This window comes from Cyprinodon tularosa, unplaced genomic scaffold (assembly GCF_016077235.1).
Source record: "Cyprinodon tularosa strain WSP-4 unplaced genomic scaffold, ASM1607723v1 ctg204, whole genome shotgun sequence".
Lineage (NCBI taxonomy): Eukaryota > Metazoa > Chordata > Actinopteri > Cyprinodontiformes > Cyprinodontidae > Cyprinodon > Cyprinodon tularosa.
Window position 1 is genome coordinate 657,192 of NW_024038751.1, and position 26,061 is coordinate 683,252.

Genomic DNA, 26,061 nt, shown 5'->3' on the forward strand with positions numbered 1-26,061 from the left:
CATTAAAGCAAACAATGACATTTTGATTCAATGCAAAGTCCCACATCTATGTATATATATATATACATCTAGATATGTATGCATATCTATCTAAATTCATTGCATTGCAAGTCTTCAAATAAGCATTTGTTTTTTTATTTCCTTCCTGCTGGTTAAGATTTTGTGTTTCATTTCTGGTAAATCTCCCTACTTTTCAAGTCGATTTCGAAACTACCGTATTGCTGGTTACAGGTGCGCATAGGGAACTATAAAATGAAACCAGAGAGAAATTTATCCAGTCTTTACACACATCATAAGGACACGATCATTTTCTTCGAAGTTGCAAACAAAATGTTTCATCTTTCCCTTCCTGGCTGGCTATGTCTGCTACTGTTCATCTATAATAATGAAAACGTTATTTATTTATTTTTATCTTGAATGAAACTTGTTTCCTCCCACTGCTCATGTTTGTTCAGTGAGGAGTACTATGACATGAAGGAGGGAAAAAGACTGAGGGTGGGTGGAGTGAAGGAAAGAACAGCAGAAGCAAACAGATTGAGGAAAGGATTGAAGTACTTGGTAACTGTGGACCTGCTTATCTGCTCCTATGGATAAATATTCACGAGTAAGTTATTTTTTTAATCTTTTGTTTTTTTCAATGGTAACTGGTGGTACCAGAGATCTTTCAAATAGGAAATTAAAAGAAAGATTCAAAACCTGAAATGAAAATCTCTCCTTAAAGAGAAAATAAACCACAGCGCATCCTTGACTTCGTAGAATAATATTACATTCAGACCGCGCGCTGCTTCATCTTTGATTCTTGTACCAGTTTAGTTCAGGCGCGCGGCTGAAGTGCGTCTGATGCGCCCCATCCTTCCTTTACCTGTAAGAAAAGCCGCTATATTGGCTGTGGTCAGCGGGTAAAAAGTAGTTTTAATGTTTTGAATATGTTAAGTGAGAATGTCCGCCTGAAAACTTCATCTGTGCGATCAGTTCATCAAGATCACTGGCGTAAATATCAGTCAACAGAGACTGCAGTGTACGCAATTGTGGATAAGGACGACTCTTTGCAGATGTAAAGAGACATCCCAAGTTTCCCGGAAGTTCAGGGAGTCTCCCTGATATAGATAGTTATTCACGGATGCCCGCGAATCGGATAATTTATCCCGGATTTTAGACTATGGGAGGTGGTGTATTTTAATGCCAGTGAGAGCGTGCAGACAGTACAATAATTCGTGCATCAATATCCCGCATCATCAAGAAGATTCTGGGTTCGATACGCAGCCCAGGGTCTTTGTGCATGGAGTTTGCGTGTTCTCCCTGAGCATGCTTGGGTTCTCTCCGGATACTCCGGCTTCCTCCTCCAGTCCAGAAAATTGACTCTTAGGTGAATTGGCTTCTCTAAATTGCCCTTAGGAGTGTGAGTGGTAGTTTGTCCTGTTTATGTCTGCGTTGCCTGTGATGAACTGGCGACTTGTCCAGGCTGTACCCTAGCCTCTCGCCCTTAGATAGCTGGAGTGAAGGTGAGGAACAGTGGCAGATCTAGACCAAATGTACCGGGGGCCAGCGTACTTTCATGGGGGCCCAGAAAAGCATGAAATGAAAAAAAAAACAAAAAAAAAAAAACAGGGCAAGGCATTCAAATATATTAAGAGAGCTGCATGAAGTGAAATTTCTTTTCAATTACATTCAATAAAAATTATATTTCTTATAATTTAGGAATTTTACATATTTTTTTGACTTAATTTAAGTTAAAACTACCGTTTTCTATAAAAATTGATTTGGAACTCAAGAAATACTGTTACATTCATCTGAAAAAGTTTTTTTTTATTTGTGGAAAAAAAAATTAACGGATGAAAACTGGGATCCTATCTCAATCCCACTGAAGCTATCACCTTATTGTTTTTTAATAATTAGTTTAACAGAATTTGTAGAATAATAATGAAATAGATCCAAGGGACCTGTTACTATGTCTGCTCCAGCTCATTTCATCGTTAGAATTTCTTTTAAGTAATATGTCTTCGGTACAGGGGCCATAGCAGGGGCCAGGACATGATCTACAGGGGTACCGGCCCCCGTGGGCCCCTGTCTAGAACCGGCCATGGTGAGGAATGATGACACCGTGGCGAGGTGCACTGTATGCTGAAGTCCTATTAAAAACAGAAAGCACAACCGATGTTCAAGGCTACAAGATTGAAAGTATTAAAAATAAAAGACTAATACTGTTCTGTTTAGTGTTTAAGGAATAACTGTTAGTTAATAAACAGTTGTTGAAAAGTTGCTGGCCTTAAATTTATATGTATGGGGCACGGTGCGGGTCCGTTGTCTGCGGGGGGTTGGGGGATAAGCATCTCCCTGAAATGAGTTTTTGGAACTTGGGATGTCTGTAATGGTACAAAAAAAGCAAAGCAAAGCAGGACATTTTAATAGGACTTTTGTATTTCTAAAAGTATTTGTAGTAAAGGGAGTAAATGAAATGACAGACCAACATGTACAGTTTAAAACTGACCCAAATTACTTTATTATATCCTTATCACAAGGCCGAAAAAACTTTCCTGGAAGCGTTCATAATACGTCCAATAAATTATTCCAGATGACAGAAATGTCACGGGATGATACTGGGTTAAAAAACAAAACAAAAAAACAACTAAAAATAAACGACTGAAACGTGCAAAAAGGAAAGACTTCAAGAACCGTTCAAAATGTATCTGCATTGAAATTAACACGACTCTCTAGATTTTGCTGACAATTTCTTATTACATGTAAAAACTTATTACCAGAATGAAAAGCGAAGCATATTTTATTAAGCTTACCCAGTGGGCAAAAGATGTCAATTAAACATCAATTTGACATCAAACACCGATATCAAATTGTTATCAAAATTTGGTCAAAAAACGTAAATCAAATTGAAATCAGTCCTTTGACATCAATTTGATGTATGTCAAATAATGATTTTATTTATGTCATTTTGACATTATTTCAATGTCAAGCTTTTGTAAAATTTCACTCAAATAATGATATTGATGTTATTTTGACATTGTTTTTATGTCAAACATTTGCAAATAAAAACATTTAAAAATATGCACAGACGGAAAGATTCTGCAACGTTTTGTATTGCAAACAGACTTGGCTTCATTTACTTAGATAAATGTGCGGTCTCACAGGACCTTCATTAGGATTAAAAAAAAAAAGTTCCTTTGAGAAGGAAATGGCCTAAACAAACCCAATTCTGTTTGAAATACAAGACAGCTGTATTGCAGTTCTGCAGTGTTTCAAGCATGGCCTTTAAAATAGCAATTCTGTAAAGTATATTGTCAATAGTTCTAATATTAATCATTTTTGGATCATCTAAACTAAGTTGATGTTCTACAATTGCTATTTTTCTACAAAAAATCCCCCATGGCATTCTCTCAAAGATCAAACATACAAGTATAACAAAACATTTTTATTCTAAAACATTCCAAAACATTGATTTCAACAGCTGTGTAGTTTAACAGGCAACTGACTACAAATATGTGAACTATAAATTGTACACAAACAACAGCAATGAACTAAAGTGAAATACTTTATAGATTTTGCAGTCATTAAACATTTTGAGCTGCAGCAGTCTTGCGACCACCACCACCTTTCCTGTCTGGCGCTGAACGCAAATAGGCCGCCATCGGGGAAACAATGTCAGCTTCACTGGCTCCAGGCTGTGATAGCTGAATGGAATCTGAAAAGATAAAAAAAAAGCAAATTGTACAAGTTTTGAGTATAAGATCAACATGGAGGAGCGCCCCACCTAAGGAAGGACTTGTCAGTTCCTCTTGTGACTCCCATTTGTGTGTTGGTGTGGGAGAGGGTGCAAAGAAAACATAAATACACACATGCACAGAGATCTATGAACATATGACACTGCACACAGCCTCCACATAAATGTGAGGGGTGTGTCCTGAATTGTTTCTTTGAAGATTAAAATCTATCTCTATATATCTATATATATATATATATATATATATATATATATATATATATATATATATATATATATATATATATATATATACATACATACATACACACTCACCCGGAACATGGCTGGAGATAGGCACCAGCACCTCCCGACCCCACTGAGGGATAAGGGTGTAAGAAAATGGATGGATATATATATATATATATATATATATATATATATATATATATATATATATATATATATATATATATATATATATATATATATATATAGATATATAGAGATAGATTTTTTTTTTTTTTTTTTTTTGTTGCTTTGTGCCTTGGAAGATGAGAACATTTGGACACTGTGAAACAATGAGAGATTTTTTTAAGGAACGTGTGGAAAAGAACAAGGATCTGTTTGCTTTCAGAGGGAGGAGTAGACAATGCTGTCAGCGACCAGCTTTCAAGTAAACGTTTGTGTTTTATTATTAGTTTTAGATCAATATCACTGGCGATATTCTGCTATAACATGTGAAGTAAAGAATAAAACAGTAAAGCTCCACTTTCATACACGTAAAACCTTTCAAATTTCAAGTTCTGCACGTTGGAATTGAGGCGGAGTTAACTCGGGTTGATCTTCCTACTCCGTGCGCGCTCCCGACGAGGGGATAAAAATTTTCGCAGGGATAACTACCTTGGCACGACACCGGTACGGTAATTTCGCATTCTGCTTACTTTTTCCATATAGTCAGAGAAACAAACTCAATCCTTTAGTCCTTCGTTTAGCTATGCTGCGGTTGTTTACACTACGCCTTTTCCGCCAAAAATGGCGTCTTAGCAACAAATGTCACGTGACTGGCGGAGACCGATAGTGCCATCTTCTTCTTCTATTGAGTTTTCTGGCAGTTTGCATCCTGTGTGCATTACCGCCATCAACTGGACGGAGATGTAATTCAGAAATATAATGCCTATATATCTTTATATCTTCATGAAACTAAATTCTATCTATACTTACACAAACGCACATACACACATTAAATTCTCCCAGCTAATTCTGTATCTTTTAAATATTTCCGATAGTGCCATTTACTGCGGTTGAGCATTAATATGCATATGCATTAGCTGGCTAACTGCTAGCATGAAAGTTTTGAAAGATTAGTCAGTGTACACTAATAATGACAAAAATATAACTATAATGTACTTACCAACAAAAACCTTTTTTTAGCCGAGAAGAGCGCGTTCAAACCAAAAATTGCAGCAAAAGGTGGAGCTTCTGGCGGGGAGTGATTCTGAATGTAGGCTGGCAACTGTGACAACGATCGTCCAATCACACTTCACTTACGTTTAAACGTTTATTTTTCAAAGTATATAAACCGTGAGGAATTGGTCTTTGAAAATAATTGGTAATTCTTCAGTTTCCGACAATTTGCAACCTGCGCTTGTCCTGGTTGCAAAAAAAAAAAAAAAAAAAAAAAATTTTATAAAAAAATAAATAAAATAATTGGTAATTCAAAAATGTTTTTTGAAATATTATGCATTTCCCCACATTTGGTGGTCAAATGGTGCATGTATTTTCAGCATGAATAACACAACCAAGATTTTAATAGCTTCATGCTTGTTGCAAAGTCCCTTATCCCAAGATGCTTTGTGACATCAATATGACATCAATTCAATACCTTATTCCCAGACATCAAATCAACGTCAATTTGATGTTAAGTTTTTGTGCAGAGATATTGTTTTAAGTTCAAATATGTTTATTAGCAATATGAGGCAGTATTTGGATGCTAGATTGATTTATTGGTTGGACCTTTTTACAACTCTAAGCTTCTGTAGAATAATTATCATGGAAGTCAAAATCTTGACCAATCTTTAACATCAAATTGATGTAACGGTGCCCACTGGGTATGGGATCATGCAAACTACTAAAACATTGGTAAACCTGGCACCAAGTTTGTTTCTATTAGAGCAGGACTGACAGCTCTTTGCTTTGGTCCCAGCACACGCTTTGAATGGGGTTTTTTTTTTTTTAGTTTAGCATTTCTAGATTTGGATTTTCCAAGTTTTCTTTTCTTTTTTTTTTTTTTTTTTTAAAGGACAGCATAGGACTTGTTTCCCAGCGTATACACACCCTGGTGAAAAGTGTCTGCCAAAGCCAATGAATCACACAGAGACTTTCAGAATCATAAAACCTTTTTTAAAAAAAATGGTTACACTGTTGTGATCTTAAAATTGTTTTCTAAAACTGTTGTGTGAAGTGAAAATAAATCAGTTACAAATTAGAGTAAATTTAGGTGAAATATTTGTAATTTAGCAGCTTATCGATAACTAATGACATATATTAGATAACCAGACAGTGGAAACAATCGGTTCTTGTTTTTTGTTTGTTTTAACCTATGCACTGGAAGCTAATGGTCCAGATAATGGTGCGGTTACATGAAACTCAAGTCGTCTCAGTAAGTGGTTCTTCAGTGTATCCGAGGATGCATTGCAACTAGAGAGCCAAACTAAAACACCTCTGTAAGTGGTGAAAATCATCCTGACTGTGTCTTAAGTGTGTCTTCTGTGTCATATATTAATATGTATTTCTTTGATGTGAAAGACACTCTAAACCTCATTGTGCAATACATGTTTCCATCTCATGAACTAATGTAAGCTTTTCAATCAAATACCTTTATTTTATGCACATTACAGTGTGGAGAGAACAGATGAGCTCATTGCTTTAATAGGCCTTTGGTTGAACATTGATAATCAGGTGTGGTAAGTTGACAATTTGGTGAAATTCTAGCTTTATTAGAACTTGGAAATCTCCTATTAACATCTCCTAACACTAGATGTCCCAGAGAATTTCAGTTTTCCTGCCAGCCCCCCCTCCCCTCTTCAAGTTTCTGTAATCACTCTACCTTGTCACTGTCCCTATTGTAAAGTAATTAACCTGTGATATGACCAGCCCTTCTACATGAGATGTGTAGGGCACAAAAAATATAAAAAAGTGTTTAATTGATATAATAACAGTTGTAGTATCACCAGGAGGGTGTGAATGATGTGTACAGTGATTTTAGTGAAGTCACAGTTCATAATGGTGGACTTATTGATTATTTATCCAAATAAAAAAATCCCCCCAAATATATTAAAAAAGTATTTAATTGATATAATAAGAGTTGTAGTATCACCAGGATGGTGTGAATGAGGTATACAGTGATTTTGGTGTGGCTACAGTTCATAAGAGTGTAGTTATTGATAATTATATGCCTATAATAACAGTTAAAAAATCTCAAAACATGGAGTTTAGCACATTTTCCCAATTGCAGTAAAAAAATCTCCAAAAAATACGGTTTGAACTATCTTCCTAAAGTTAGAATTGTAGTATGATCCAGATTAGGTTATCTATGTATCCTATATGTTTGGTAGCACTACAATGATCTATAGTGTAATTATTGGCTATTATATGCTTATAATAACAACGTAAAAATCTAAAAAAAAAAAAAAAAAAATAGAGTTTAGCACATTTTACCAAAGTAAGAGTTGCAGTCTGAACTAGATGAGGTTATCTATGTGTGCTACAAGTTTGGTGACACTACAACGATCTATAGTGTAATTATTGATAATTATATGCTTATAAGGGTAGTAAAACTAATAATAAAGTTAACATTACCTTTTGTCACCAATAGAACGGGATCTCCTGTAAACTTTATCCCTTTGTTGTCAATGCAATAACATTCTACCTGATTTTATACCACTCCAGGCAGACAAACCGACGTAAGACACTAAACTGCCGTCTATTGACTGCAGAATGATGACATACAATTTAAACCCAAGATCACACTCGAAGCAGGATCAGGTCTCAGATATGCATCAACAGCAACATGGGAAGCGTATATTCCGGGAAGCAACACAAAGACAAAACACACCACACACAAACTCAGAATGAATGAAGATTGTTAGTCTGTCCCCACAAACAAAAAAATACAAAGCTGAGCAGACTTACAACAAGAAAAAAATCAGACACTAAAGGACAGCAGGAAGCTGTTCTTGAACTGTATCCAAGAAGCCAACGGTCGAGGTCAAATCTTAAGGATCTGGTGCAGTCCTATCTTCATGCTTTAGATAACAACATGCCAAGGCAAAGCTACAATCGAAACCTCAATGTGACCTCAATATGACTAACATAAACGTTTTTTTCTTAACTAAATGTACCATTGTTAAACAATAAATTTTGTTTGTAAAATAATTAGCTGCTATACGTACAAACAAAGTAGCTAGAGCAATGTATATATATATATATATATATATATATATATATATATAATTTTTTTTAATAGTATACATATATTATATGTACTCTTGTAAAATAAATGTAAATGGTTAACCCATAATCAATATAATGATGCATTGATAACACAGTTCAGCATAACAACATAATAAATACTCACATCAGCAAAATGGAAAGCATTTACAACACTTTAAATATGTTTAAAAAACAATATATATATATATATATATATATATATATATATATATATATATATATATATATATATATATATATATATATATATATATATAGATCTATCTATCTATATCTATCTATCAATCTATATATATGTGTATATGTATACTGTATATATACATAAACTCTTACACACATATACATATATATGAACTCCTAATTGTCCTTTAAAGGACAAGGCATACAAACTAATAGGGAATATACTTTGTTTACTACCACTACTTCTTACACTTCATCTAACGTTACCTGTTTACTCCCTATCCTGTAAAAGGCCTCCCTTTGTGCCGGGCTCAGGCATAATTAGTTCTGTGCTCCCACCATGCAGAAGTAACATAATTGAGACTAAACAGATGCTCAGTAGCAGTCTACTCTCACAGAGAGTACTGTCATGCACTTCTTCTACTGTCTTTCAATGAATCATTTTGTTGTTAATAAATGACTTGGCATATCTTCTGATCATCAGATAAGAAACAAGCAGCTTTAATCGTTTAGTGCTTTGCATTCTGGTTCTGAGATCCTCTTCTTTTCAGTTTTACCCCACAGTTTAGTCGGTCATGATGTCTGGAAGGCAGAAAGTCTCAAATAATGCTGATTTGGTGTGACTATATGGTTAAAATTAGTATTTGCAGTCTTTTCTAAAGCAGTCCAAGAAAAACATTATGGGACTCTGTGTTCAACACCATTTGAATTTCCCGAGAGATTTGCATAAAAATTTGAATGACAAGACGTCCTGATGTTAAAAGATGAAAATAGTTTTTCTGTTCTTTTAATCCCTTAGTGGTAATATTTGTTTATTGTGTGTTTTGCTTTTAGTTTAGCTGGTTGTGGTTACCACATGTATTTAAGAGTCAAAATTTAACATCTTGAATTAAACTATATTATTATTTCCTATTTAAAGTCAAAAATAAAAACCAGTTAAGTATTTTGACAGGACCTTAACCTATAACAGAATAATATTGAGAATGCATATAACTTACTTTTAAGGATATTAACATCACTATATAAGAAAACTAGTATCTTAAGCAATATAGTAGAAAACATACAGATCGACCAAGGATTTAAAAAAATATCTATATAAAAAAATAAACTTAATTGAGAACTTATAAAATAAATAACTAAAAAGGCAGAGCCCTAATATAAAATAATAATAAAAAATGAAGCAATATAGTTAGAGTTAGTGAATAGCAATGCTATTATAAATATCAAAGGAATATGGGAAAGCCAAAATGCCTCTAGACCAGCGTTTTATATATAACAATAAAAAAAAAAAAGAAAATATGGATGATATAGTTAACTAAACATGGCAAGAAAAAAAATCTGATCAATTTTTCCTTTAGGATTGGGACGATTTTCTTATAGATAGAAATTAATTCTTAATTTTTCTCATAGCATTGGAACAAAAAGAAATAATGGATATTGTTGAAAAGTGTAAAGATGAAACATCTACTGATTTTAATTACATTGGCATGAGAATTGTAAAAAAGGTTAAGAATAGAGAATTACAGGCCCATTTTTCTACTATCACAGTCCTCAGAAATTCAAGAAAAAAACATTAAACGACAGATAAAGCAAATTCCTAAGCAAACAGAAATTGTTCTTGCACTATCAATAATGATTTATACGGATTCAGATGAAAGTCCATTTTTTGATCAGGGAAAAATGGTTGATTACTGTAGAACTGTGTAAATTAAACAGGGGATTTGATGGAAACATATTATTTTTATTGTTTAAACTAAACTAAATTCATATTATTTAGAAATTGTAAAAGTAATACTTGAGCATTAATACTGGTAGATGTGGTAGATAATATTGTAAAAGTTAATGGAAATAGATTTCTAGGTGCAATTGTGGATGCAATATTAGCATAAAAATGTAATGTCAAACATGTAGAAAACATGCTGTCATGGAGTGTCTCAGTACTAAGATAAAGAAAAAACCTCCTGGACCAAATATCACCACTGGATTTAAATCACTGCACTGAGATTTCAGTTCATACTTTTAATATATCTTACTATTACTACTACTACTTGCTATTGAGAGCTATGCAGATAATACATAACATTGACTTCAGAGAAAATGTAAATGCTTTACTCATAAAATCAAAAGTAATAAAACTCACAAATGCAGTTCCTTTTCAACACAAGTGCAAATCATGTTCAGAGCAAACATCTGCTCCCAGGAAAGCAAAACATGTTTCTACAAAAAGTGGCAAAAAAAAATAAAAAATAAATTTTAATTTAAATTTTATTTTAAAAGCACCGCAAAGCTCTGAGAGTCCAAGTTTCCATTGACTTCTCTCTCTTGCTGTTTGGAATTGCCTGTTCAAATGTTTATGGCACACTTTTTGGAGGGACGGGCATTAAAATGAAAAAGCAAATCCTTTTAGCTTTCTCTTAAGTTCTGTCCCATAACAGGTAGTCTTGAAGAAGTAAATACAAATTTAGTTTGAATGATCTACTAGCAATTTATTTTGAGTCAAAAATGCAGCTTTGCCGTTGAATTGAGAAAGCAATTCTTTTAATACCGTACATCTATATATTAATTTGTGAATCTCAACATAAATTCTTAAAAGCTGTTGCTAGGATATCTTTTGAAAATTAAATGTTAAACATCCCTTTAACTATTTTAATTAAGTAAGCAATGAGCTACTTGGAGAAGAAAGCAAAAATCCAGTGGGGAATATATATTTGTCATTTTGTTCATGAGTAAAAAAACAACAATAATTTTGAATTTTAAGAAGCATTTCCACTTATTTATTTTTTTTTACGAAATAAATTTCTGCCTGTTATGTTTAAAAATTGAATGTAAAATGTTTTTTTATTTTTCATTTCAATTTATTTTCAAATTCAACACTCTTGAGAGCGAGTGAACATTTGTAAAATTTGCATTGTTTATTTTTTATTTTGTCTTTAAGTAAAAAAAGGCAGCTTTATTTTGATTAAAATTAAAAAGCACTGCTAGTTGTCTAATTTTATTTATAAATTTACAATAAAGTTTCTTCTGTACTGTTTCTGAAATGTTTTAAAATATTTGCTTTACGATTTTGCCCAATGTTGTGTTAGCCTGTCATATAAAATTCTTGGTTAACTTGTACTATATGCAGTATATTCTATTATCCTTCTAAAAGTTGTTAAAATCAGTTTTGAATCAGTAAGAGATGATGTGTCACTGTATTTCAGGGCCAACCTCCTGTTGTGTATCAACCCGACCCAGCTGGGGGTCATGGGTTGGGGTACGGCCAGCAACCAGGGAGGTTCGGAATGGCTCCAAGTGGTGCTCCACTTGGGGGGTTTGGCCAGCAACCAATGGGTTTCGGTATGACGCCAATTGGTGTTCCACCTGGGCTTGAGTACCTCACACAGGTAGGTCAAACAATGAGGAAATATCGTATTAACTTACACAACTTGGATTCTTTTGGATAACAATATGTGAATGGTGCCTGTTGTCAACATTTCCATTGCCCCACTGTTTTTAGTAAAAGGTTTTGCTTACTGCCCATCTTTTGGGGAACAATAGCTTTAAGTTTAGGTTGATGAAACACTAAAAAGGCTATTTGGACCCAGTGTCCCCCCAAGCATCATGTGGTTCATGCAAATCTTCAACACTGTTAAACAGCACATGCACTGTTATTTTACTTCCATCTTGCTCACACTAAACTTATCAAAGCTTATTAAAAGTCTGACTACGGCTTTTGAAATGTCTAAGTCACATATCAAGATTTTAAAACTTGATATAAACTTTATCCTGTTGAATAGCCTTTTGAATTTTGATACAAACAGAAAAAAAATCTGTTAGTCTCAGGTTTTCTCTTAATAATTTTTCAAAATTCCCAAGGCAGGAAGCTGTGGACTTGGATGAAATAATGTGAAATTACCCATATGAGACAGACTGCATGTACTGCCTTAATTCGTGGAGGTTTTTTTTTTTTCCCAAGCAAATATTCTTGATATATATTAGTTTTCACTAAAAATATTTTATATATGCTTGTTATGTTTTTCTTTTTTTAAGCATGGGAAAAGTAATCATAGGTTAATATTTCTTCAGCAAAAATTGTCCGCTCTTTGTCTTCTGTTATAGATCGACCAGATCCTGATCCATCAAAAAGTTGAGCTCCTAGAAGGTAAATCGTACACATTTTCTGCCCCCTCTATAAATATATATGCAATAAATAAGCAAATGTTTTTGTTACACTAGAATAAACCTATACTGATAATCCACAAAATTTAAACATTCAGTTTGAGAATGCTTAATGCATGGATGGAGAATTTAAAGTTTTTTTTTTATAGGATTAAGGTCTGGGGACTGGGATGTGTTTTAGAGGAGGTATGTTTTATTTCTGGTCAACCAGGATTGTGTTACAGTAAGCCCTTAGCTGCTCTGGCCTGGTGAAACACATTTTTAAGGAGATCTAAAAAGGAATATTATACTAAGCTATTAGAAAAGATTAAAAGTAATATAAAAATACAAAATATAAATTGTAAAGTTATTAGAAAAGGATCCAAAGAAATCAATTATTCAGAATATTTGATGAGCAAAAATACAATTGTTGACTATATCAATGTAGTGGCTAATAATATATATATTTTTATATAAATAATGGCCCCAAACCAGCAGAAAAGATCCCCAGTCCTGGGATAACAGAGAACTGCAGTGAGATACTGATAACAAAAAAAAAAATCCAAAATTATTATTTCTCATGGCAGTTGAAGAGGGAGGGATGATTGTAATTAAAAAAGGTAAAAATAAAATATCCACCCACTGTAATGATGTTGATAAGACAACATTTAAAAGCATTATTGATTGAATTGTGAAACCACTGACTCATATCTCTAACCTCTTTTTTCCAACTAAATAGGAATTGCAAAGATCATGCTATTATGCTAAACCGCATGTTTGCAAACTACAGTATACGCCTGATTCTTTACTTTCACAGTTTTCAAAATTTTAGGAACACACTTTATTAGCAGCCTGGAAAATTTCATTGATAAATGCAAACTACTTTCTAAAGTCAGTATACACTCACCGGCCACTTTATTAGGTACCCCATGCTAGTAACGGGTTGGACCCCCTTTTGCCTTCAGAACTGCCTCAATTCTTGGTGGCATAGATTCAACAAGGTGCTAGAAGCATTCCTCAGGAAGTTTGGTCCATATTGACATGATGGCATCACACAGTTGCCGCAGATTTGTCGGCTGCACATCCATGATGAGAATCTCCCGTTCCACCACATCCCAAAGATGCTCTATTGGATTGAGATCTGGTGACTGTGGAGGCCATTTGAGTACAGTGAACTCATTGTCATGTTCAAGAAACCAGTCTGAGATGATTCCAGCTTTATGACATGGCGCATTATCCTGCTGAAAGTAGCCATCAGAAGTTGGGTACATTGTGGTCATAAAGGGATGGACATGGTCAGCTACAATACTCAGGTAGGCTGTGGCGTTGCAACGATGCTCAATTGGTACCAAGGGGCCCAAAGAGTGCCAAGAAAATATTCCCCACACCATGCACCACCACCACCAGCCTGAACCGTTGATACAAGGCAGGATGGATCCATGCTTTCATGTTGTAGACGCCAAATTCTGACCCTACCATCCGAATGTCGCAGCAGAAATCGAGACTCATCAGACCAGGCAACGTTTTTCCAATCTTCTATTGTCCAATTTCGAGGAGCTTGTGCAAATTGTAGCCTCAGTTTCCTGTTCTTAGCTGAAAGAAGTGGCACCCGGTGTGGTCTTCTGCTGCTGTAGCCCATCTGCCTCAAAGTTCGACGTACTGTGCGTTCAGAGATGCTCTTCTGCCCACCTTGGTTGTAACGGGTGGTTATTTGAGTCACTGTTGCCCTTCTATCAGCTCGATCCAGTCTGGCCATTCTCCTCTGACCTCTGGCATCAACAAGGCATTTCCGCCCACAGAACTGCCGCTCACTGGATGTTTTTTCTTTTTCTGACCATTCTCTGTAAACCCTAGAGATGGTTGTGCGTGAAAATCCCAGTAGATCAGCAGTTTCTGAAATACTCAGACCAGCCCTTCTGGCACCAACAATCATGCCACGTTCAAAGTCACTCAAATCACCTTTCCTCCCCATACTGATGCTCGGTTTGAACTGCAGGAGATTATCTTGACCATGTCTACATGCCTAAATGCACTGAGTTGCCGCCATGTGATTGGCTGCTTAGAAATTAAGTGTTAACGAGCAGTTGGACAGGTGTACCTAATAAAGTGGCCGGTGAGTGTAGATGTAAACCATAGAGCTCCATGACTGTGAGTTCTGTAAATAATAGAAGAAATCACCAGCTTCAGAGACAAAAAAAGGTTTTGCAGGTCTGTTGATCTAAAAAAAGCATTTGACTCAATGGATCACTATATATTAATTAGGAGTGCTTTACGGCGTGCTTCTGGAGTGGATGAAAAGCTTTTTCAATCTGAAAAACTCACACGAAGAGAAAAGACACTTAGGAGAAATTTATTGATACAGTTACTTTGTCTTTAGCGCTCAGACCTAGGGAGGAAACATAGCGCTGAATTTTGATATATATGCATGAACAGGAGCAAAGAATAGGGCTGTTCCCCCCCAGGCCTGAAACTGGTGGTGGAGTGGAGATAGATGAAGTTGGTCAGTCTGAAGACTGCTGGTTAGCGAGACGGTATGCTGAGCTTTAGGGGGAGATCCAGTGGATTGCGTGAGCTGATACTAGAGCTTCATTCAGGGACCTGGAAGATGGAAGTCCAGTTTGGATAACACAGGTTGTCCATGATGAGCAAGCATGAAGCAACAGTAGAGAGAAAAAACTCCCCATTGGGAAGAAATCTCTGGTAGAACCAGGCTCAACATGGCGGTCTTCTGCCGGACCGGTTGAGATGAGACAGGGAACGCAGTAAGAGTCCGGGAGGAATAACACTCTGATGAAGCTTTAGCTAAGATGGTGGAGGAGGGGCTGGAGGTGGGTTGAAATTGTGTCATCTGAGTGGATGTGTCGCAGGTGGATGAAGGAAAGCAATGAGTTTCTTCAGTTGCACTTCCACCTAGGCTCCATTAAATTAGAATACAGCAATTTGTAAAAATGGTTATCATATCAGTTGTCAATCTTGGACATTGCTTATGGTGTCCCATAAGGATCAATATTTTTGAATTGATACTATTTATTCTCCACATAAAACTATTGAACCATCCACACTCTTTATTCTTCCACAGCTATCATTGGATTCGAGAGAAACAACAAGTATGATATAAAGAACACCATGGGCCAGAAGATTTACACTGCCAACGAAGAGACCGACTGCTGCACCAGAAATTGTATTGGTTCTTTGCGCTGCTTTGACATGAAGATCAAGGACACCATGGACAGGGAGGTCATCCGTCTTATCCGGCCTTTGCGATGTATCGGCTGCTGCTGCCCTTGCTGTCTGCAGGAGGTCTGTACTCAATAGTGTATTTTTGGCTGAACATAACTTTTCTAAAAGGAGTTGTTAAGAATCTAATTTTCTAATTATTTAAGCCATATACTGTAGTTCTGTATTGTTACAGAGGAAAGGTTGATAACACGCCCTGAGTGTCTATATGAAACTAGGCATAGATCAGTCTATACAGAAAGGATTGGAGCTGAAAGAGATTTGTCTGGCTGCTTTGAACATTGAACAATTTACAGCTTCTCCTCCCCAATCTGTTGCTGTGCACTAACAAACAGCTGGCTGAAAAAGATTGACTACAATTTTTCTCTTCTAAAAGAAATTCATAAAAAAAAGGTGTTTAAAAAAAAAAAAGCTGTATAGTTATCTTGTGAAAACTAAAGAAGCAAAACCTTGACACAAAGAAAATACAAATAAGTTTAGTGGCTATAATAAATTTTATTAGACTTTCCATTTATCAAGACATGTACTATTTTTTTTTTTGCTAAATGCTTGAGAAATTAGAGAAGTGTAAAAAAAAATACTTAACTATACTTAATTTTTGGTGGAAACATCAAGCTGCTTGAAGATGGTCTTATAGCCTAAACCTTTATCATCCTTGTCTTTAATTTTCATGTTAATCTCCTGAGACAAATCTTTCCTTCCTATTCTTTGGTCCATGTTGAGTGTGGTACACACCATGTCACCAAATAGCACAGTGACTGATTACAAGATTGTGGACACCATTGATGCCATATAGTGTACTGACCTTGAGTTAACATGTCTCTTTGGTCACATTATTTTCAGTCTTTTCTAAGGTTATAATTATTACAACAGTGGATCGTTTCCTCATAAAGTTCACACATCCTTGTTGTTTCTTTGTCAGATGTTTGTGATGTATAAAGAAAATGAATAATTTGAGAGCATTTTATATCTTAACTTCAATTTGATTGATGTTTTGTTTATTAAATTGAAAAAGGAATCTTTCAAAGCAAAAAGAATGAGATTATTTTGGCTACGTTCACACTGCAGGCCTTCATGTTCAATTCCGATTTTTTTTTTAAATATTTCTAAATATATGCGACTTGTATGTGATCTCCTGTGTGAACTTTAGTCTTACAACGCAAGTGTCCCGCATGCACAGTAGAGGACGCAATGACATCACAGGCCAGCGTGCTCTGTGTTTACGGAAGTAAACATGGATGGTAGTGCTGGCGTGCATCTAGCGGTCTTTTCCAACCATAAAAACTCAATCTTTTCAATATGGTTAAACATAAATAGCTACTGCTTTGCACATCATCATCTGCCATGGTTGTTGTTTTTCTTGCTGCTTCTATGTAGCAAGACGCAGAATAATGACCACTGTCAGGTATAAATGGCGTTCAGGTTGGATGAATGCGACCTGGCTGTTCAGACACAGGTCGCATTTGAAAAGATCAGATTCGTATCGGATTCAGGACCACATAGCCAAGTGGCCTGGGTCTGATTGGTGTTGTCGGATCTGTGTTGTTCAGACTGCCATAAAAAGATCAGATTCGGGTCACATATGGGCCAAAAAAATCTGATTTGGCTCACCTCAGGCTGCAGTGTGAACGTAGCCTTTGATAACCTGGATGAATAATTGTCAAAAACTGTAAACTAATACTTTGCTGATGCACCTTTTTGTTGAGCTAGCAATTGTAGTGGATCAAATTACTCTTACATGCAGTTCAGCCATACAATAATTTGTTGACCTTTCTTTGTATTGCCTTGCTAAAGTCATAGACTTTAGAGATGACTAACAAGGCCAACATAATCAAAGCTAATATTGCTGTAAGGAGTCGGTCATCAAGGGCAGCTGTCTTGCAGGTTTTAGAGGTTTCCCTGCTTCAGCACAGCTGATTATCATTGATAGCTGATTAACAGGCTTTTTGCTGAACTGCAATAATTACAATCAATCAGCTTAAAGATAGGAAGTGACTTCTCTTATGGTCTTATGGTCTTTTTTTACACAGTATCATCAATGTATGTCTGTCACATTCATAACAAAATTAATAATACCGGTAGTACTCAATTGTATAGTAGTACATTGTGTTAGGAGCATCACGGTATGGTACCACCCTGGTATCACATCATGTTATCACACTGACTTGAAAACAAGGAACTGTTGGCTATGTCTCATACACTATCTATGAATATAAGATAAGATTTCTTTATTGCCATTGCATAAACTATACGCATTATGATCCAGGTGCACTTCATGACTGGTGTCTAGAAAAAAAAAAGATAAACACTATATCAAAAGATAACTCCATAAATTAAATGGATTTTACCATGTTGCACAGTACCAGAGAACCCCATGCTCCCTCTTCAAAACCAGTTAGTAAATAAGTTGGTAGGGAGGTAAGTAACATTTTATTTGTATATTACATTTTAGCTTCAAGGCGTTTCAAAGTGCTTTATGTCATAAAAACATCAGAACAAGTGCAGTAAAAACATCAGGTGAGTACAAAAAAAATCATTAAAACATCAGAATCCTAACTCCAAATCATAAAAATCATCAAACAGATATGATGATAATCATTGGGAGATGTGCATACATTTCAATTTGTATAAGATTTTTTTTGTGTGCACTTTTTCAAATGGATTTGATTGCAAGGCAAGTTTATCTGTGTCACATTTCAGTAGAAATACATTAAATTCTAAAACAGAAGAAAAATAAAAGCAGAATTAAAGCAAGTAATGTAAATATATTATAGTAAAGCAAATAAAACAGTGGGACCAGAGACTTAAACTGATGATACCTCAGTAAACAGTTAACTTTAAACAGTAAAAAGACATTCTAAACACTTACTTTGACTTAAAGCTACAGTGTGTAATAATTACAGGGATATACAGTCAGAAATGTAATATATTATACATAACTATGTTATTTATCATCATCCACAAGCTCAGCCTCTTAACCTTAATATTCGCGTTGCCTTAGAATTCGTTATTTATAATTACATAGGAGCGGGTCTCGCAGCCATGGAGGCAGACATCTTTGCGCTACGGCAGCGCAGAAAGAACGAGCGATTGCGTGATCGCCCATTACGCTGGAAAAAAACCGGGGATATTTATTATCTTAAGTCTACATGAAATCTATACCCTACACAGACTAATGAAATACCATCTGTAAAATTATCTATGTAAACAAACCTCATCACTTGAGAAGGTAGGTGATGCTGACGTCGTGGAAGACATTTTGTCCCGTAACGCTCGCCGTACTGTTGGGGGGGGGGGGGGGAGAAGCGGTGGGGGGGGGGGATGTTCAGGTTGTTGCGGTCTGCAGTCTGGACGTTAGATGTCGCTGAAAATTACACACTGTAGCTTTAACTTGACTACTAATCAAATGCAGCTCTAAACAGATGGGTATTAAGATAAAGGGAACAAACTTTATATAAAAAAAACTGACAGCTGCTTCTCTATGTTTTGTCCACATCTGTGCAGACTGGACTCACCTGGTTCAGTGGCTGGGCATAGCAAATACATGACTTGTTGAGCCAATATCCCCCATCTCTGCTACTAGCTCCTAGCCAGACTATTGCAGATTTTTTTGGAAGGTTAATGAGATGGTTGATGACTTTGTGTGTCGTTAACTTCCACAAAAAGTGCCCACACATTCCCATACGGGTAGGGGAATACTGCTTTACAGTGTTAAGTTACTGCAGTATTTTATTATTCCACTTGTGTTTTTGGATAAGATTTAAGTGGATATTGCTTTCGGGTCGAAATTGTTTGCCAGTTTTTTTAGTACTTGCGTGCACCTTTATTTGCTACAGTATGTGTAGAGGCATTACAGAGTTTTCTTATTATACTGTCACCTGTGGCCAAAACACTTAACTGCAGCACTCTTCTGCTCTTCTCTTCCCTGTATTCTTTTAAGGTTGCACTTACTGTACAGTCTTCCATTATGTTTTTTTACACCTTAGTGTATCTACATCCTTCCACCTGCTTTTCACTTTGCTAATGAGACATATTAATTTCCCCACAGGGGGAATAATTAGAAATTATATTCTATTCTATCTTTTTATTCTTTTTAGTGTTCGATGTTGGGCTGTTGCCTCTGATCTTCCTCCCTATCACTCTTTAGGAAATAAATGTTAGGAAGAGTGAAAAGTATTGCTGAGTCTCCCTTTAATCTCCCAAACTTTCCGACTGCCCAGTAGATGGGGAAACACAACAGTCAGGTCTTTTCTCCATCCTAAGTGTCCACCACACTCTCATGCCTTTAGTATTTCTTTTTAATTTAGTAATCTACTACTGATAAACTGGAGATAATTTTGCACTTTCATGTTGCCTTTTAAAAATCATGGATTGGTCAAACTATTTTTGTCATGTCTAGATGTAATCAAACTTACATCTTTCATCTTGTCTCCAGTCTGCTAAGTCAGAGGTGGTTTATTAGCCTCTATAGACCTTTTGTCAGCCCCGTTTAAATCCAAAAGCATTATGATTCATTAGCCCAAACTAATAGCCTCACACACAACAGTTCTGTTTTATTCTCAGGCAGGAGCCATGTGAGATTTATTATCCCTGCATACCATGATGGTGAAATAAAAGCTTTGGTTATCATTGCCAAAGGGACTAATTATGTGTCAAAATGTGTGTTTGACTCCCCAGATGGAAGTCCAGTCTCCACCAGGAACCACCATAGGGTTTGTCAAACAGGACTGGCACCCCTGCCTGCCCAAGTTCTCCATCCAGGGAGCAGATGGACAGACCGTGATGAAGCTGGTGGGGCCCTGCTTCACCTGCAGCTGCTGCTGTGGAGATGTTAACTTTGAGGTGAGCTCTGATTAGTCCATAGAGTGTTCTCCTATCTTTTATATTGAGTTGTTTAATTTTTGCAGACAGAAAGTATCAGTAATATGTAACTAAGAGTAGGGATTTGGATGCTGTTCCTCTACATGAGAAATGTCTGTTTCTAAAACACTGAAGTTAAGGTGGAATTCATAGTAACATCAAGAACATGTATTGCATATTTATAAAGTCTTGTTGGCATCCTTCAAAGGTGATTTGGCTGGGTACTTCCCTCCTTTTACTCATTTTCTATACAAATGCATCCATAAAATCTTATAGAATGTGTTAGAGTGATAATTATAACTTTTAATCTTTTAAACTCACATTTTTCTGGATTAAAACCCAACAGAATGGCCCCTTGATGGTGTTGAAGTCTCAGATTGTGATATTTATATAGCTAGAACCTATAATGCCTTCTTGTTTTTGTGCATTTCTTTATATTTTTACTTCCTTTCTCATAAGATATAAACTGTAATCTAATAAATTTGGTGACAGAGATTTTCATAAATGTATTTGAGATTTGATGTACTTCATCAATGTGTGTGCAAATATTTCCTGGTTTTGAACTGGTGCTGGTACTACTACTTAGGTGCGCAATCTATTGAGCCTCTGTGTTTTGTTTTTCCCCTGCTGTATAGCTCAGAGGGAAAGATGGTGAAGAGTCGATTGGTCGGATCAGTAAGCAGTGGAGTGGCCTAGTGAAGGAATTTTTCACAGACGCTGAAAACTTCGGCATTCAGTTTCCCATGGACCTAGATGTGAAGATGAAGGCTGTGCTCCTGGGGACCTGCTTCCTCATCGTAAGTCCCGTAATATGAATGGAGGTGTTTAATCTGTTCTTCTGAGATCTTACTTAATGTTTGTTTTTCATTTTTTCTGTCCTGCAGGACTTCATGTTCTTTGAGAGAAACTGAGGGGCTAACACCAAATGATTTTTTACCGAATGAAGGGAAATCAAGTACAAAAGCCCACTTATGTTATCCAGTGTTTGTATTATTGTCTTCTAGATTCACTCTTCAACAGAAGATCTACATTTCATTAATAAATATATTAAGGATTAATCATAAATGTAACCTGCTGATTAGATTGTGGTTTTTTTGAAAATCTGTCTGAGCTGATTCTACCTGGAATATTATAGATATTCCAGGTAGAATGGTGTGAACTCAGTGTATCCAAATAATGTTTATTATATTTTGTCATATTTCAAATTTCTGTCACATCTATCTGTGCTCTTCATTGTTATTGACATTTTTGTAACCTCTCTCATGAGGAAATAATAAAAGAAATAATACAATTATAATATTCTCACTGATCTAGATGTATAAATTGTTTTTTTTAATGTTATGACAGCAGATGGTTCTAAGTTTTGGATGAGGGGCCCGTTTCACAAAGCCGTTTGACTAAAAATGCAATGTGCCACTAATGCTGTAAGCATTCAGTTTCTTTTGCCAGTATGCCAGTAATCTCTCTCTAAAGGCTGGAAATTAAGCCGTGTTGTGTACATTGTGTTCAGTGAAGATAGTTGTCATAATTTGCAGTAATTTTTTTTTTTTTAATGTTCATTCATGCAGAAGTTGCTCACTTCTATTTTTGCTCTGTAGCTTCTGCATTTTCTTTTACAGACAAAAATGTATTTATCTGATATAACATTAAACGTTTTCTTGTATTATTGTTGCTCTTATTTTGTAATCTTATTTAGTAAACCTCTGATTTTACAGGAGAACTCATACACTTCATTGAAATGAGTCCAAAGTCAGAGTGCACTTAGGTACAGTAAGTCTCTATCTTTCTTGATAATGCTGACAGAAAGATAAAATATGCCCTACTTTAGGGAAAGAAAAAAAGGGAAGATCATTAATTGCCCTAGTCATTAACACTAGGGCAGATTAAAAAATAGTAATATATTTGATTTAAAGCGAGTTTCAAACCCCCAAGGACACTCAACAACAAACAATCAACTATACACTGCACTAAAAACAGGACAGGTAATCAGTGGAGGTATCATCTGTTTAACAGATTAGTTTCTTAGTATTGATTTAAAAGAGTAAAGTATCAGTATTGCGAATATCAGGAGGGAGAGATTTCCAGAGTTAGGGAGCAGAGCAGAACCTTTCCTGCATGTCTCTGCCCTCTCTAATCCCAGATTTTTTTTCTTGCCTACTTTCAAAAATATAGCCCAAAATGCCTAGAAATAATCTTTAAAAAATATTTTATTTACAAAAACTTAACATTTTGACTAAATAACGTCACACAGCAAAAACAATCTACCAATAAGTAAAATGTCTGAACTTAAGTGTATTTACCCTTAATTTCAGTAGATAAGATGATTTGCAAACAGAGTATCTTTACTCTTAAAATGAAGCTCTAGCGGAAGTTCAATTGAAGAAACTCTGACTTACACTATATTGCCAAAAGTATTTGCTCACCTGCCTTGACTCACATACAGTACCTCCATCCAATCAGAAGCTAATCCGTCTCCGAAGCGAGCCATTCAGCTTCGAACTACTCCACCACAAGCCCAATCAGCGTCCTGCTCTCACTTTATAAACGCTCCAAATCTTCATCCCAGCCGTTATCCTGCAATCGCAATGTCGGACTTCGATTCAGACGACAATTCACCCACCTCCATCCCCTTCCCCGCCATCGCAGCTGAATCGTCATCCATGACTCGACTTCACCTCAACCTCATCAGAGAGTATTAATCCCAGTTGTCACCATCCCCTGTCTCACCGCATTGGTCCGGCAGAAGACCACCATGTTGAGCCCGGTTCTGCCAGAGGTTTCTTCCCAAGGGGGAGTTTTTCCTCTCCACTGTCGCTTCATGCTTGCTCATCATGGACAGTTCCAGAGTCTCCGAGTGAAGCCTGGCGTCAGCTCCCTCAGTCTTCTAGTCCCACATTCTGCTCAGCAGATCACCTTGTCAACCAGCTCCGATTAAACCACCACCAGTTTCAGGCCGGGGGAACATCCCTATTCTCATTTATCTACTCATGCATGTTAAAGCATAATTCAGCATGAATGTTCCTGCCGAGGTCTGAGCGCCAAAGACTATACTTTCTATCAATAAATTCTTCTAATTATCTTTTCTCTCTGTGTGAGTTTTTCAGATTGAAATTAGATAACATGGACTCGAAATAAGACAATGCAATTGTTTTTCTTATTTTAAATTAAAATAAATTGTCTTACTCCATTTGCAAAATGTCTCACTACCTCTACAGTTCAAGAAAAAATATACTTATTTTAGGAAAAAATTATGTATTAAATTTCAATTTTTTGCAATGCAATGTTATTATTTGGGTGAAGTTTCAATGAAGCTTGATATTGAATTAATGTCAACATGACACCAATAAAATCACTGACATACATCAAATTAATGTCAAGCTGATTTAGGTTTTTGGCTAAATTTTAAAGACAATTTGATGTCATTTTGATGTGGAATCGACAACTTTTGACCACAAGGACGTTATTTTAGCACAGGGTTCTGCAAACCTTCAAATGCAAAGAGCCATTTTATCCAGTGTCCTGCAAAATGGCATTTGTCTAGAGCTGCAAACTATTACGTGGTGTTTAAATAAAGCACATCTTTTTTTTTTTTTTTTTATCAAATATGTTCTCTAGGAAATCTTGCCATTTTTTCAAACAACAAAAAAGTTATTTGGATTTTATTTTTAACCCTTTAGAGATTTTGACTGAGATAAGGAGAAAATCATGAATATTAAAAAAGCATTTTCAGCCCAGTTCTCTTCTTGATCATGATAAATATTGTGTTTCATTATGTTGTGTTTTTGGAGTGTCATTGTTTGCAGATGAGGAAGCCTACTGAAAAGATGAACAGTCTTGGATCTATGGTTAGGAAATGGAAGAGGCAATCCTGGAGGTACAGGCATAGGATTAAAAATAAAGCTATTGGTAAAGACTAAAACAGCATTATTTACCAAAAGGATAAAGCCAATTAAAATAAATCTTTGGATGTATGGAGAGCAGTTAGAACTAGAAGAGTCCCTCAAATAATTGGGAATTTGTCCTATAAAAAGAAAAATCCACCTGGACAGTGTATATTGGGAATATGATTGATGAATTCAAATAAATCATCTAGATGTTTTAGAGGTTAAGGGTGTGTTGAAGAAAGGAGAGCAATAATTACATTATACATGGTATTTGCTGCTATCTTCAAATATCCATTACTGTAAAAATTTCCATAGCTGAATATTAGTTATTTATTCTCCAGGTGCACTGTATTTATATTGTTAAAACACTTTACAGTACAGTATTTAAATTAACTATTTTTTTTTTTTACTTTTCATAATTATGTTATTCTTATACATTTTTCTAAGGTCCATATTTGTGTGACCATTTTTCTATAATCTTTTTGCTGCTGTAAACACCAGAACTTCTCCATTGAGGGACAATAAAGGGATTTTCTATTCTATTCTCTTCTCTCCTCTCTCTGAATCCATCTTACCACTGCTGTGCCATGTTTATCAAATATAGAGTTTTTTTGGCTTGTTAGATCAGACTCAGCTGGCTCGATGTGTCAATGTCAATGGTATCATGTATTTTAGCAGGTCAACCCGGCTCTGATGTTCCCACATCATGCCGATCAGAGCCGAGGCGATTTTAACGTGGGTAGCCTGCCAAGTCTTTTGACCCAGGTATGCATGAGTCAGTGAGCTGTTCCCACTGCAACTAAAAGCAGATTATTCCAGGGTTTAAATGGGTTTCAGCCAGTGGGAAAATGGTATTAAAGTTGCTTGCCAGTCATCATTAAATCTGATGAAGAAACAACTAGTCTATGAAGGTAGATTTGTTTCTTTATTATTCAATCAAAAAAAGGTTGCTTCAATCAAAAGAAATATATTTTCAATTAAAAAAATCTTCACTTCAATGAAAAAAAAAACTTTTCAATCAAAGAAAAAAAGTATTTGAATGCAAAAATATATTTGAGACTCAAAAAAATACATATGAACACTGCTTTTCTTTGATTGATAATGTTTTATTTGATAGAAGTGCAGTCTTTTTTGTTTAAAGTAACTTTTTAAATTGTAAAATAAGTAAAAAAATTTTTTGATTGGACCATATAATGGGTAGGACATTTGTGTCTTTATTATTCAATCAAAAAAGAAGTTGCTTCAGTCCCGATGGGGATTCTTTAACAAAAATTGGGACTCGGTTTTTTCTCTCCAGATAGCTTGGGGAAAAGTTTTGATTCATACCTTTTTCCCCTGACATGACTACTGTGCTCTTAGATCTGGATCCATACAGAAACTAGTAAAAAAGAGGCAGAAAACTTGAATACCAGACTAGACTTTCTGTGGTCAAATGGTCCAATTGTTCTTAAAATGCATCTTTAACCCACTGGTAAAAAAGGTTATTCATAAAAGTTCAGACTGATTATCAAGTGTTTTCACAATTAAGAGACTGAG

General features: G+C 35.6%; 1 protein-coding gene and 1 long non-coding RNA gene across 2 annotated transcripts; one reads left to right on the forward strand and one right to left on the reverse strand.

Annotated features, from left to right (window-relative positions):
* Positions 1-467: 467 nt before the first annotated feature.
* On the forward strand, positions 468-22,309 carry LOC119783392 (phospholipid scramblase 1-like). Its single transcript, XM_038284896.1, has 7 exons — positions 468-604; positions 11,608-11,790; positions 12,506-12,548; positions 15,624-15,844; positions 20,459-20,623; positions 21,277-21,438; positions 21,526-22,309. Exons 1-7 carry the CDS (start codon positions 587-589, stop codon positions 21,550-21,552), a joined length of 819 nt encoding a protein of 272 aa, XP_038140824.1. The 5' UTR covers positions 468-586; the 3' UTR covers positions 21,553-22,309.
* On the reverse strand, positions 3,410-5,228 carry LOC119783393. The gene is made up of 2 exons (XR_005280788.1): positions 5,127-5,228; positions 3,410-3,694 (listed from the first exon to the last, which is right to left on the reverse strand). It is a non-coding gene; the product is annotated as an uncharacterized LOC119783393 (long non-coding RNA).
* Positions 22,310-26,061: the final 3,752 nt, after the last annotated feature.

Bases quoted from the DNA above. Each gene is read 5' to 3' on its own strand.
- LOC119783392 (XM_038284896.1), top strand. The intron at 11,791-12,505 runs GTAGGTCAAACA...CTTCTGTTATAG, and splicing joins GGCTTGAGTACCTCACACAG to ATCGACCAGATCCTGATCCA. The intron at 12,549-15,623 runs GTAAATCGTACA...ATTCTTCCACAG, and splicing joins AAAAGTTGAGCTCCTAGAAG to CTATCATTGGATTCGAGAGA.